This window comes from Myotis yumanensis, unplaced genomic scaffold, assembly GCF_028538775.1.
Source record: "Myotis yumanensis isolate MYYU_CA2020_CCGP unplaced genomic scaffold, mMyoYum1.0.hap1 SCAF_1, whole genome shotgun sequence".
In the NCBI taxonomy this organism is placed as follows: domain Eukaryota; kingdom Metazoa; phylum Chordata; class Mammalia; order Chiroptera; family Vespertilionidae; genus Myotis; species Myotis yumanensis.
This window is the reverse complement of record NW_027223752.1, coordinates 238,943,561-238,957,321: the sequence shown is the minus strand read 5'-3', so window position 1 is coordinate 238,957,321 and position 13,761 is coordinate 238,943,561. Positions and strand designations below refer to the sequence as shown.

Sequence of the window (13,761 nt, the reverse complement as noted above, 5' to 3'; positions counted from 1 at the left end):
CAGCTACCATGTAATTTGTTTCAAAAACTATCAAAAATTTACTTTGTAAGGAAATTTCTTCTTATAGGTAAGGAAATTTCTTAAAGCTGATACTGTGAAAGGAATTAAATATTATATTGCCTTTTTTGTGGTATTGTCTTTTTAATATATTTTTATTGATTTTAGAGAGGAAGGGAGAGGGAGAGATAGAAACATCAATGACAAGAGAGAATCATTGATCAGCTGCCTCCTGCACGCCCCCTGCTGGGCATTGAGCCCACAACCCAGCCATGTGCTGACCAGGAATTGAACAACCACCTCCTGATTCATAGGTTGATGCTTAAGCAACACCTGCAGGGTTTAGATTTTTTTTTTTACCTAAATAAATGTAAAGAAATTGCACAGTATAATTATCCTCAACTTTTACAAATTTGCTTTGATCTGATTTTCAGGTGTTTTGGTCCCACCTGCAGTCTAACCTGTGCACACAGCCTTAGAGCACTTGTCATGCTCTCTGGTGCATTCAGAGGAGGCCGTTGTCTGTCCTCATAGATCCGGGGCTCACTTGTCATCAAGTCTGAGTTCACAGAGCATTTAGCATCAGTGTGGAGAAATCCAGAAAGATGTGGGCTTCCTCTTGGGCTCTCCCAGCTTAGTGAGAGTCTGCATTTCTAACTGTGCATTGCACTAAGCCCCAGAGTAATATTTTTTAAGCTCATGGGTTCATTTATTTCTGAGAAGAGAACAAAGTTAACTCTGTTCCCCTTTTGTATTTCTTCGAGGAAAGACTTTACCCTGTCACCAGTCAGCGAGGGCTTTCGCTCAGTGTGACTGCTTGTTCTCCAGGTCTCTGCGATGAAATGTGGGCTCTTGCCCATCTCCCCGGAGGCACTTTCCCTTGGAGAGGTGGCTTATCATGATTACCATGGGATTTTGGTTGATGAAGAGGAAAAGGTTTTAATCCAGAAAAATTTGGGTCCTAAAAGCAAGGTCAGTAGGCATGTAACCTGGCATTTAAATTATGGAGCGAAGAGGGGAGAGAGAGAAAGCATCAGTGTCTTTAGCTCCATGGAGCTCTTGTGTTCCCCTCAGGTCCTCATCCTCCGGAACCACGGGCTGGTGTCGGTCGGAGAGAGCGTCGAGGAGGCCTTCTACTACATCCACAACCTCGTGGTTGCATGTGAGATCCAGGTCGGTGCTGCGTGCCGTCTGCGGGGGGTCTGGGTTTGCAGGCTCCCAGAACCTCTGATGCTGGTTGGCAGGGGGAGACCTGGAGCAGTCTCTGCCAACTCTCAGCTCACGGATTTGGAAATCGAACAGGGCAGATGGCGTTTCACTGATTTAGTTTGGCAAATGGTAGTTTCTTTTTATTTATGGAGTACTGTGGATACAGTGTGTGCCAACCCCTGTATCAGGTGCGTTACATATGTTATTACATGGGATTCATTTGATCTTCGTGGCATTCCTTCTGAAAAAACAGGTGCAGAGAGCTAGAAACTTGCCACAGTCTCACGGCCGTAAGTGCCACTTATGCCGCTCGGTGGCAAGTGCTGCCCAGCCCCAGGTTTGTTCTCCTGACCTCGTCTGTGCAGCCATGCCTTCCTCCCCATTCTGCTGCTTATGCTCTTGAGAAGTATTTTACATTTCTCCTCCAAGTAGGTGGGCCCAGTATTTTTGTCAGGCTAAAGAAAAACTTCTGAAAATAACCTTGTTTTTAAAAATTTATTAATGGTTTATGTATTCATTTAAAATATTTATTGATTTTTTTTTTGTGTGTGTATGAGAGAGAGAGAGAGAGAGAGAGAGAGAGAGAGAGAGAGAGATGGACTTGTTGTTCCACTTATTTATGTATTTGTTGGCTGATTCTTGTATGTGCCCTGACTGGGAATAGAACCCACCACCTTGGTGTATCAAGGTGATGCTCTAACCTACTGAGCTACCCAGCCGGGGCTGAACATAACCTTGTGATTAGTCTATCACTGTCCAATCTACATTTCTCATTCTTACACTTAGGGGTTTGACATTTCTGTGTACGTGATTTCCCAGTCACCTGTGCTCTCAGTAAGGAGCTCAGACTGTAATGTTTGCTTGTTTTGAAAAGGTTCGAACTCTGGCCAGTGCAGGAGGGCCAGACAACTTAGTCCTCCTGGATCCGGGGAAGTACAAAGCCAAATCCCGTTCCCCGGGGGCCCCGGCAGGGGAGAGCACCGCCTCGCCTCCCAAGTGGCTGATCGGTGAGCAGGAGTTTGAAGCCCTCATGCGGATGCTCGATAACCTGGTAAGGACGTGGCTACCACTGCGTGATAATGGTGTCCTTCTGAAGCTCAGGTGTGTGGGGGATTGGGCACCAGTGAGGTAGTGTTGTGGAGTTGCTGTCCTCATGCAGCATCTGAGCACTTGCTCCTGAAGAATCACCCAGCAGCACTTCTAAGCTAAATCACCATAAAGTAGAGTGAGAACTTCTTTGTTTTTTAAAGATAATCTTGTTGGGACAGAAGCACGGACACGGCCTGCTCTACTGCAGGCTGCTGGATAACCAGCTCCGGGCGGAGGGTGGCTCAGCGCCTTCCTCCCACACTCACGCTCTGCAGGGGGCTTTGAAAGCAGGCGGCAAGGATTTTTGTTGTTGGTGTTAACAGGAAGTTCTAGCTGTTTGGAGGCCAATTACTGTTCCACAGACATTTGCTGCTGATTCGCTGTGTGCCTCGCCCTGACTGCGGGGGGCCTGAGCCCAGACGCAATGGGGCAGGGGCGGGGAATGCTCTGGTGTGATAGGGGTTCTGCGTGGACATGGCAGGATGTGGTCCACTATTATGTGGGGTTTCAGAGGGCCTTCGTCCTTTTTCACAGATCAGGGAGAACACTTTAGGTAGAAGATGGCACTTGGGAATGACCTCAAAGGACAGGTAGAAACGCGACAGGCTGAGCTGGGCGAAGGTGGGCATCACGGCAGAGGCTGCAGCAGCACTGAAGAGAACGGTGGGGATGGGAACGTGCCTCCAGGTCCGCCTCTGCCTTTGACATGGTCTGTAATTACTCAGAACAAGTCTGTAGGGTCGGAGCCGCCACATTGTAAGGCAGATGGCTCTGAGGGGCCCTTTCATGCTGCGCTGTCACCTCTCAGATGCCCTTCCTACTGGTGGGCGTGAGGACCTGTCCTGCCGTGTGGGACAAGGGGCGCCGGGAAGGGCTGCAGTCCTTGTGTGGGTGTGAGTGTGGCTGCTCTGGAGGGCGGCACCGGCCCCACTGGGACACCATCCAGCCTCACTTAAGACGGTCCGACCTTTGGAAGAGGCTGCAGATGGGACGGGTGGCTGCAAGAGGGTTACCTTTCCTGAAGATTTTGGAAAACAAAGAATTCATGGATCTGATTCAGGGTGTGCCCAGGGGCTGTGTCCACAAGAGTGAGTTTGGTCAGTGAGGGAGCAGTGGGCACAGTCTTCCTTAACTTCTGAATTCAGTGCTCGCTGAAGATGGTTTGCACTAACTGACCATCTGCTCTTGAGCCTGTAGCCATGAACAGGACACGGCTCTTGTCCTAGTCAGGGAGGTGCAGCCCAGCACTGCGCTCTGCGCCCTGGCAGCACGCCGAGAGCTGCAGGCAGAGACGCATGGGCCAGGGTTGGTCAGGGAAGCAGGACGGAACTGCTCACCGAGGAGATGGAAGGGCGTTGGAGTCAGGCGGCGACCGGGGGTGTGCAGCCTCAGGAAAGGCAGCTGGAGAGGGCTTGAGAGCGGGGCACCGGTGGCCCAGGTGGCAGCACCGGAGTCAGACACCCCCTGGGGCTGGGGTGGCCCAGTCCTATCGCCCTTCTCTCCTCCTGGCAAACACTTGGACGTTTCACTCTCTTGTGCCTAAAAGTAAGTGGAGAGCAGGAGAGAGGACAAGAATGAAGAACAGCAGCCACCCATCTTGTGCACTTGGTACATTCTGGAAAATGGAGAAGAAAATCTACATTGGGCAGTAACTCTGATTTGATAGGGGAGGAAGCTAGAGGATGAGAGGATGAGCTGTGGACCATTCAGCACCGCAAGGCTTTCAGTGCCTTCTTATGGGTGGATCTGTGACTGTTTCTGATAGTAGCAGGCCCTGTGCTATAAGAAATAAACTGGACAGCGACCACTGATCACAGTCCAGGATTCAGTTAGCATCCTGATCAGTCGTATCTTTGCGAGTCATTGAATAGGTTAGAGAGCAGCTAGAGATCCTCACACTGAGAGTTCATTTCAGCACACACAGAAGAAATGCTAAATCCCACAAAATCAAGATACAGTGCCAGTTTCTCAAGGAAGAAAGGAATCCATTTTTTTTTCTTAAATGTTTTTATTGACTTTAGGGAGAGAGGTAGAAACATCGATGAGAGAGAAGCATCAACATTGATCAGCTGCTTCTGCACGCCCCCATCTAGGGATCAAGCCCACAACCCAGGCATGTGTCCTGACTGGGAATCGAACTGGTGACCTCCTGGTGCGTGGGTCGATGCTCAGTCACTGAGCCACACCAGCCAGGCAGGAATCCATATTTTTAACTAGGCCATATAATAGGTCTGAGGTCTGTGTATTGCCTCTAATTTTGGTTTCACGGCATTTAAAGGGAAGAATAAAGACCAATCCCACACGCTGGGAGGGTAGAGTTGTGTGGAGGCCTGGTGGTTTATCCTGAGGCCTGGAGATTCCTCCGTCCTGGCTGTCCGAGCAAGAGGATGTGTGAATGAATAAGCACGGTGTTCTTCTGAAGACAGTCTTCCTGGCTGAGTCATCGTATTAGCCTCAGCCGAGTGAGCATCTCTGAGTGGGAAATGGCAGTGCATCGCCTCTTCCCAAGGACTGATGAGGAGGCAGCAGCAGCGCAGGGATTACTGCCGTGCTTTTCTTAACGTGTTAAAGGATGGTTGGTAATGAAGGTGGCCCCGCACAGGGAAGCAGCACCCACAGGGAGGGGAATCCCTGGACTGAGGAAGTGCATGTTTCTGGCGTATCGGCCAGCGGCGCAGGCCCGCCTCATGACCGCCCTGCACTCCTTGCAGCCCCAACGCTCTGGCTCCCTGTGAAGCGGCCGGGAAAGATTTGGTCCAGATGTGAGGCTGTGGGTCCGCAGTGCAGGAGCAGCTGAGCTCACAGGCTGCCAGCAGTCGGGGTCAGCTGGGCTGGGTTCTTGGCAGGCTCGGCCGGGGGAGGCCCCCCTGCCAGGCTCTCAGGTGGTGGTCAGAGTCCATTTTCTTCCATCTGTGGTGGCCATGGCAGCTTGCTTCCTCAGACCGTAATGCACAGAGAGAGACTCAGGATGGGCACCACACTCATCTAACTCAGCCTATCACTTTGCCAGTTCCACTGGTGAGAAGCCAGTCACAGGGCCCGTCCACAGTCCAGCAGGGAGGGCACTTCAGGAGGTGGGGCCATGCGTATCACCAAGCTACGCACGGACAGGAGGGCTGATACCCACCCTTGCCTCAGGGATGCTGCCTGTGGGGCCAGCAAACAGGCTGGTCCTGCACGGGAGTGGAGGGAGGGAGGGGGGCGGGGCGGGACGGCAGGTGTTGGCATAGAGGTGAGAGTTAGGGGCACTTTTCACAGCAGAGTGAATGGCTACGAGGCAGAGTCAGGGTTGAACTGAGTGTGAAGTTAGTGTCAGTGGGACAGTCATCTGCCAGAACCAGTCGCCACGAGGCGTGCTTGTTTGGTCCTCCCTGGAGTTTATCCGGCGTCTAAACTGTGACCTCAGCATTCGGCAGGTTGATGAGTAAAGTCTGTATTGTCGCCAACAGCAAGTAAGCCAGGTTTTTTATCATTTTAAACTTTTTATTGAAATACAGTAAACAGGAGAGTGTACCTATTTAAGTATTCAGTTTATTAGTTTAAAAAACTGGGTGGAATCAACACCCAGTCAAAAACCAGCACCAGCACCTCAGAAGGTCCATCCCCTCTGAGAGTCACTTACTCCGCCCAAGGGTGATGCCACCCAGCCTCGTAATGGGATCAGGCAGCGCCCCCTTTCCCGTTGGTGTCTCACTCGGCACCATCCTCAGGTTCACTGGGGCAGAGAGTTCTTCTCGTGCTGCTTCCCAGTCCATGGTGAGCACGCCTCACGCCCCTGCCGGCGGACTTCTGGTTGGTTCCAGGGGGGCTGTGAGCAGTGAGGCTGCCGTCGGCTTGCAGGGCCTTTGTTTTGGTGAACGTCTTCGCCTTTAGGTTGGGCTTGTACTTGGGGTGCAGCCTCTGAGGGATCCCACACAGCGTTCCCCGAGGAGCTCTGTGTTGAGACGTGGACTAGTGACTGTCTTTCACTCTCTTGGTCTCTAGGGTTACAGAACTGGCTACCCTTACCGATACCCGGCTCTGAGAGAGAAGTCTAAGAAATACAGCGACGTGGAGGCTCCTGCTAGCGTCACAGGTTACTCCTTTGCTAGTGATGGTGATTCGGGCACTTGCTCTCCTCTCAGACACAGTTTTCAGAAGCAGCAACGAGAGAAGACAAGATGGCTGAACTCTGGCCGGGGTGACGATGCCTCTGAGGAAGGGCAGAACGGAAGCAGCCCCAAGTCGAAGACTAAGGTGTGGACGAACATTACACACGATCACGTGAAACCCTTGCTGCAGTCTCTCTCGTCCGGTGTCTGCGTGCCAAGCTGTATTACCAACTGCTTGGTCTGTGCCTACCTTACTGTTCCTAGTTAGATGATGTAGAGCAAGTGGGGCAGCTGGGGCTTCGGAGGCTTTGGGAACCAGCCCTGCGACCCTGACTGAAGGCGAGCCTTCCCTTTCACCTTCTATATCTGACCAGTACTACTGTCTGCTCGAAACTGCTTAAGATACTGACCTGACCCCCCCAGTGACTGCCTCTTTACCTAGTGCGTCCGTAGCCAAAGGTCCAACTAACGTGTGTATTAACCTAAACCCAGGAGCTGCCGGCAAACTCACACTGTCCTCAAGGAATCTTATCACTTCACGCACCAAAAGGCAGTTCAGTCACAGCCTGTTGTTCAGTGTTGTGAATGCCGGTGGTTTCAGTAAGTCACTAACTGTTCTTTAACGTCTCGAGTGTTTTCTTAAGCAGTTTCTCCTCTGGGTCCCGGCCTGCTCTCGGCCGGCCAGGTCCTCCTCCTTAGCCTCCCCTGCTCTGTCCCAAAGCCTCGGAACGCTCTCAGCAGCTGCCTCCTGCATGGACTGTGCATGTGAGTAGACCGCCATCGCGGAGTCTTCTGACTCCTGCCGGGGGCGGCATGACCCCAGTGCAGCGCAGGCCACCGCGGGCACCAGCGACAGAGGGTTGCTGCCAACGTGCTTCACGCCCGTGTTCACCGGCCCTGAGCCGCCCTCAGGTCCCGGCCCTCAGCTGCCTCTGTGAAGACGGTTCACGGCCCCTCACCGAGCCCAGGACAGCCGTGCTCCTGCGGTGGAGTCCTGCACGCACACGGAAGCGGGCACAGACCCACCGCTGCACGGCTGGTCTGTAGCGCAGGCGAGACGGGCCCAGACTCGGGGCCCCCAGGCAGCAAACGGCTTCCCTCATAACGCTCTTACTTCGTAGACGTGTCGAAAGAGAGGCCTGTCTCCAGGTGGCTGGCGTTTTCCTGGCGCACAGTTGGTGAGAGCCTCTGTGCCCCTGAACCGACATGCCGCCCACGCGGGCAGAGGCCCAGTGCTGAGCCCGGCCTCCTCTCCTTCTCACCCCCGGTCCCCCCTCCTTCCCCTCTGTCCCTCTCTCCCTTTTTTTCTTTTCTCGTGGCCTTTGTTTCGTTTTTACTGATGTTGCTTGTTCAGGGGAGTGGGCCCGAACGACTCCGCTGCCGTCAGTACATGTGCCGAAGGCTGTGCCGAGTTTTCCCGAAGTGTGTGTGTGGCAGCAGCTTTGAGCTACATGTACTCTTAGCGTGAAAAAGTGTGAAGTGAATCGGGCGTGTTAGTCAGTGTGGCGTGGAGGGAGGCCCTGGGCAGCATTGCGATGTGTTTCTTGTTCTGGATTGACCCCCGTGCCTGCGCCCAGGTGGGTATATTCACTTACAGTAATAGTGTCACGCTCCTGAGGTTGCCGTTTTCCTGTTTTGACTGGAAATTATCTTTAATGAAAGGCCGGAGTTGTTTAATCGGAAGATGCCGTCAGTGAGTACCCCCAGCGCACGCCCGCCGCGCTCCCCGCAGTGGCTGAGCATCCGCTCCCCTGGCTTTCTCCAAGTCGTATGGTTCTGGCTCTCTTAGTGCCTCTGAAAACACCCTGAAAAGAGTAACATTTGCTCTTGGAGGTGGGCTTGTTTTAACACTCAGCGCCTCCTCATCCTCCGAATTACCATGTGATGAAAATGGTCATATTTGATTGGAAATTCAAAAAAAAGTGAAAGGCGCAGGGTGCTGGCAGTGTGCCCGCTGTCTAAGACGGCCTTCTAGTAAGGATCCCAGCGCTCCGAGCTCCTGTGGGATATTTTTGTAACACTCAGAGTATGAAGTTATATAAAATATTCGACATCACCAAATCTTCCCCAGGTGCCTAAGCATTCATTCCGCGATTTTCTTGGGTTGAAATAGCTATGCAAACAGTGCATTCTGACGCTGTCGTTTATTTTAATGCAGCACTTTGGTGATGCCCACTCTTGCCTTCCAATGCGAGTCTTCCCTCCCTCTGGGTAGCACATCACATTGCTTTCCATGACCCTGTCATCTCATGCTTCCAGCTGGCTTTGGTGTTGACGATGCTCAGAGCGGTGAACCAATGTGCTCTGAAGGGTCCCCACTGGCTAGTCTGCGGGAGTTAGGGGCTCAGCTCTGTTGCCAGTCCATGTCAGACCCCACATTTCAGCGGGGCTTTCTCAGTGGCTCTGGCCGGTCGTCACGACTCTGGCCTCCGCCATTCCTGGTTTCGGTCTGGACATGCTCCTGCCCCCTCCAGCCGCTGCGGTGGCACAGGGTATGGTCATTGGTTCATCCTCTGTGATGCTCAGTGCATGACCAGATGTGAGATCAGTTGGACAGATGGGGTGCTTGGTGCCACCTGTTGCCGTCCCAATTCTGACATTTTAACTCTTCTTGATATTACAGTGGACTAAAGAGGATGGACATAGAACTTCCACCTCTGCTGTCCCTAACCTGTTTGTTCCATTGAACACAAACCCGAAAGAGGTCCAGGAGATGAGGAACAAGGTGCGTACTCGTGTGCGGGAGGCGGAGGCTGCAGTGGGTGGACGGGGTGCTGGCTGCTGCAGGGCAGAGAGCGCGTGCGCGGGTTGAGGACTTCTGCTGCCTCGTGACTGCAGCAGCGGCCCCTCTGTGCGCTTGTGCTGTGCACCTGTGGTCCGTGAGCAGCAGGCAGGGCTGCACTCTGCAGAGCCTTCACCCTGGACCGTTCACAGTGTCCCGGTAAGAGGGACACGTAGGGAGTGTGTCCTCAAGTGAGTGAGTGCTTGCCCACGTCACCAGAAGGGGAAGGACGTAGGAATGGGCCCTTCCTCCCTTCAGACCCAGGCAGTACCGAGCGGGTGAGGTGTGGGCATGCTGCTGATGTGTTCCTCCTGTTGCCATCCTCAGATCCGAGAGCAGAACCTGCAGGACATTAAGACGGCTGGCCCCCAGTCGCAGGTGTTGTGTGGTGTAGTGATGGACAGAAGCCTTGTCCAGGTGAGAACTGGGAATTAGTCCTGTTATTCTTACGCCGTCTTTGTGAAAACCCTTCATGATGAGAAATCACAGGCACTTTCCCCTGAGTTGTAGGCCAAGCACGAGCATGCCCGGGGCGTGTCCCCGCCAGCGCTCGGTGCAGTGCATGCCTGTGCGGGTGGCACGGTGCCCGGGGACCCACCGCCCGGTCCACGTGCTGCACACCGTGTAAAGTGCTGGCCTTATTCCCGTCCACGTGGCTACCTGCGGCAGGGCGCTGCTTGGTGCCTGTCTGTGGCCCACGGTGAGCCGCATTTCTATAAAGGGACAGTGCCTGGGCCCCTTGAAGGTAATCGTGTCCGTAGTTGCCTCTGAAACCGCGCACGTTAACTGCAGGGTAGGTGACTGTCGCCGCCTCTTCTGACTGGTCAGGTGTGGTCCTGGTCCTGGGGACTGGGCTTGCACGTGGCGGTGCCACCCCCGCTACCTTCCTGGCGACGCCGCTGTCCCTGCTGCATGCTCTCAGGGGCGCCATCTTGTGCGCTCGGTACTTCAGGCTGGGCCTGGGGCTCTGCTGACTCAGTTTACTGTTGCAGGACGCACCCCTGTCTGACTGCACGGAGACAATCGAAGGGCTCGAGCTCACAGAGCAGACCTTTAGTCCAGCTAAATCTCTCCCTGTTAGAAAGGTACTCCTCCTGCCCCTAGTTACTGTCGGCTCGCGCTGCCTCCTGCCTGCCTGTCCCCACCTGCCTGCTCCTGCCGGCATTGTCCCGGTCACGATGGAGCCGCACACGGGCTCTAGCTCCTTGGTGAGAGGACAGAGGGTGCCGTCCTGCCTGCCCTGGGCTGTAGGGAAGCCGTGGCTGGGAGGAGTGGGTGCGTCTCCGCATCATGACGGTGCTTTTCAGAGGTTCTGCATGTGACTCTGTGAGTGCGGATGCTTCCGTGCGACCTGCTCCCTTTGCCTGCTCAGCTGTGACCGAAACCGTAAGGAAAGTGCAATGGGGGTGCGATTGAAAGACATCCTTTCAGGGGAGCGGGACGTAAAGCAAGGCGGTCTCTTGTCAGCCCTGGTTGAGGAAATGTATTTATTTTGACCTTAAAAATCCTAGATTTTTTTAATGTTGCAAGGGGTCAAAGACTTGTGAAATTTGAAACCCCAAATTACCATTCTCCGTGTACCTGCATACCTAAAGTGCTCAGTAGGTGGAAATCCACCCTATGTCCCGTGCCAGGTGGAGGCTCGCCTGTTCTAAGCTTTGAGGCGCTGAGGGCAGAGGGTGAGGCCTCAGGTGTTCGCCCTCTGTCCAGAGGAATTGTGTCTCAGTTACACTCCTCCAGTGAGTGCAGGTGTCATCTAGCCACGCCCCAGGAGCCAGAAGGAAGGAGGCTTGCACCAAGGGCTCTGTATTCCTGTCTGGAACCCTCGCTAACGGCATTATTTTTGCATATTTATGTATTGTTTCAGTGGGTCCTGTTTTCCCTTGTCCAGCGACCATTCTTGGAGGAGCCCCGCAGAGCATGGGAGAGATGGCCTCCTGCCCCACTGGCTTGTTTTCCATGCTTCCATCCCATGGGACCTTAGTTTCTCATTCTTTTCTCTCAGGTGTGTGTAGGTGTGTGAAGTCCATGAGCCCCGGGGGCTTATGGAGCAGAGCAGGTTTGGACAAGCTCTCTGGCTTAGATTGCATTTAGTGGTTCCTGTTTGTGTCGTTAGGGCCGCCTGCCTGGAAGGGAGACCGTCCGCTGTGTTAAGGCTGCTGCTCTGGCAGTTCCTCGTCCTGTCGCAGTTCTGTTTGGCTCTGTCCAGCAGTGCTCAGACTTGGGGGTGCATCCCAGTTCCCTGTGAGGATGCGTCATGGAGCGTAGCCAGGGGCCCCTCCAATGGCTGTGCGAGGGGTTCCTGGCCAGTCGCATGCCCTCTGCAAGTCCGAGCACCAGACTAGACCCTGTGAGCGCCGTGTCCAGGCAGGATCGGCAGAGAAAGCCACTCGGCACCGAGCCCAGTGAGGCGGTGCCCTGTGCAGGTTCCTGGCCAGCTTCTGTTTTCCCCGCCCCCTCTTCCGGGCGCTCACATTCGCAGCCTTGCTCTTTCACGTGACAGCATGTTTCGTTTTGATGTGAGAATGTGCTTTGACTCCTCTGATGTCCTTGAGTGGGGTGGTTGCCACGTCTTGGTGTGTGGACCACAAAGCACAGACCACGGTGCTCCTAGAGGTGGCGCTGCTCACTGGCAAGTTGACCCTCTTGAGCAAGTGAAAAGGACTGTGTCAACGTCCTAAAAACATCCTCTTCCCCGTAAGGCACGCGTGCCCGGTCAAGAGCTTGAGGAACAGGCGTTTGGGACTAAGGAAGTTGGGGCTTTTCTGGAAGGACTTTCTTTTGCTTCCATCTCTCCTTTGTCTTCTGGCAGAAGAAGGATCAGCGAGTTGCCAGCCACACCCCGTGCTCCGGTGCCCAAAGGAACAGGAAGCCCAGCCAGGGCTCTCTTGACTCAGCACTGTGTAGCCAGCGTGCGGCTGGAAGTCACTCTGCCACCTGGATTTGATTCCCAGTGAACCGAGTCGTTAGAGACGGGTGTGAAGGTTTGCACTTAGTCCTGTCCTGCTGCCCAGGTGTGCAGCCCAGCCTTGCTGCTCTGCCGCACCTGTGTGCACTGGGTGGTAAGCACCTAGTGTGTGCGGGTCCAGCACTAAGATGTACATTTAGCCCTGGCCTGGTGGCTCAGTAGCTGGAGCACCCGCTTGCACGTATGGGTTCAATTCCCTGGATTGCAGGTTCGATTCTCAACCTTGGTCAGGGCACCTCTCTCTCTCTCTTCCCCTCCCTCCCTTCCTTCCACTCTCTCTGAAAATCAGTGGGAAAAAGTATCCTCGGTTGAGGATTAACAAACAAAAAAAGGAATATAAATTCAAATCTGTGTAGATTTTTCAGATGAAAATCTGATGCCTCAGCCCAGTGCCAGGAGGAACAGGCTTAGAGCCCTGGTGGGGCCAAACGGGAGGAGCACAAAGAGCGCCCCCACATGGGCTGCTGGAGGGAGCCGCTCCTTCAGCCCCGACTTCTCGGGCTGCCCCCCACAGGGCCTGTCTGTCTCTGCGGCTCAGGCATCGCTCTTTTCCTAGCTCCAGCTTGGCCCTCACTGAGGACGGAGCCCCTGCCAGTGTGGCGGGAACCAGCTGTGTGGCACCCGGACAGGAACGATCTCTGTGGCAGTTTCTGGTTTTGTTTGCCCTTTGCTGATTGTGAACATGGGACTGAAATGAGTGACAGTGTTTCTCTCAAAGCTCACATCACCTTCCTGTCTCACTGGCAGTGCTACCAGGACGCACAGGCACCAGCCAGGTTGCGTAGATGATAGCGTCCGTGCTCTGTGGGCCTCAGGGGCCCGCCCAGCAGGCTCCTCTTGAAGATGGTAACAGGCCTGTGGACAGGAAAGGGTGTGTCTCGGGCCAAGGGACCGAGTGGCAGAGGAGGACCTGAGTCCCTGTCTTGGCCAGGCAGGGCTGCTTCTGAAGGAAAAGCCGGTGGCGTTGGGTCAGGCTGGTCAGAAAGAGGGCTAACCGACTCCCAGGTCATCCTGAACCTGATGACAGGTTGATAACAGGCTGCTGACTCCAGCAGCCCCTTTCCTCTGTCCCGGGGCCTGTGTCACTGTCAGTGTCAGTCCTGGACTGCTCCAGGCACTCTACCCAGCTCATGAGACCGGGCCGCTCAGCCCAGGTCCCCCGGCCTCGGTCTGGCTCTGTGTCCAGTGCCCATTGCAGGGACGCTGACTGCCTCTGATGCTCGCCCCTCGCTGAGGAGAGCACAGGTGGACCGGCAGGCGTGGAAGTGATGTTGGATTCTCCTGTTTTCAGTTACTTTTGGAAGCTCTCATTAAGTACTGGGCATGTGCATGAGTTCCGGTTAGTTTTCTCCAAGGTGAACATCGGGAGCATTTGGGGCTGACTAGGCTGAGCGGGGCACAGAGCTGTGCTGGCCAAGGGATGTGCGGTGGCGTCACACTCAGCCCGCTGGCTCCCGCCCTCCGGGGCCTGCCCGCCTCCTCCTGGCAGATGGGGCTTGTCTGTGGCCACGGGAGCTTCACAGGCTTGGCTTTCTTTTCTCTGCTACAAAGTCTGTTTTCCAAATTCCCCAGACAAATGCTGGTGCCTGGGGACACTTTCTTCTTCTCAAGGTCAAAAGGACAGA

At 54.4% G+C, this 13,761-nt stretch overlaps 1 protein-coding gene across 7 annotated transcripts in view; it reads left to right on the top strand.

Annotated features, from left to right (window-relative positions):
• The window catches only part of ADD1 (adducin 1), a 78,536-nt gene that overhangs the window by 59,924 nt on the left and 4,851 nt on the right, over nucleotides 1–13,761 (top strand). For 4 of the 7 annotated variants that reach the window (XM_070400173.1, XM_070400171.1, XM_070400172.1 and 1 more), the window contains exons 7-13: nucleotides 826–969; nucleotides 1,072–1,170; nucleotides 2,081–2,257; nucleotides 6,280–6,624; nucleotides 9,010–9,111; nucleotides 9,496–9,585; nucleotides 10,161–10,253. In XM_070400173.1, the coding sequence (XP_070256274.1) occupies nucleotides 826–969; nucleotides 1,072–1,170; nucleotides 2,081–2,257; nucleotides 6,280–6,624; nucleotides 9,010–9,111; nucleotides 9,496–9,585; nucleotides 10,161–10,253 (1,050 nt within the window). The remainder of the gene's footprint in view (nucleotides 1–825; nucleotides 970–1,071; nucleotides 1,171–2,080; nucleotides 2,258–6,279; nucleotides 6,625–9,009; nucleotides 9,112–9,495; nucleotides 9,586–10,160; nucleotides 10,254–13,761) is intronic. The other 3 variants (XM_070400179.1, XM_070400174.1, XM_070400186.1) reach the window with 3 other exon arrangements.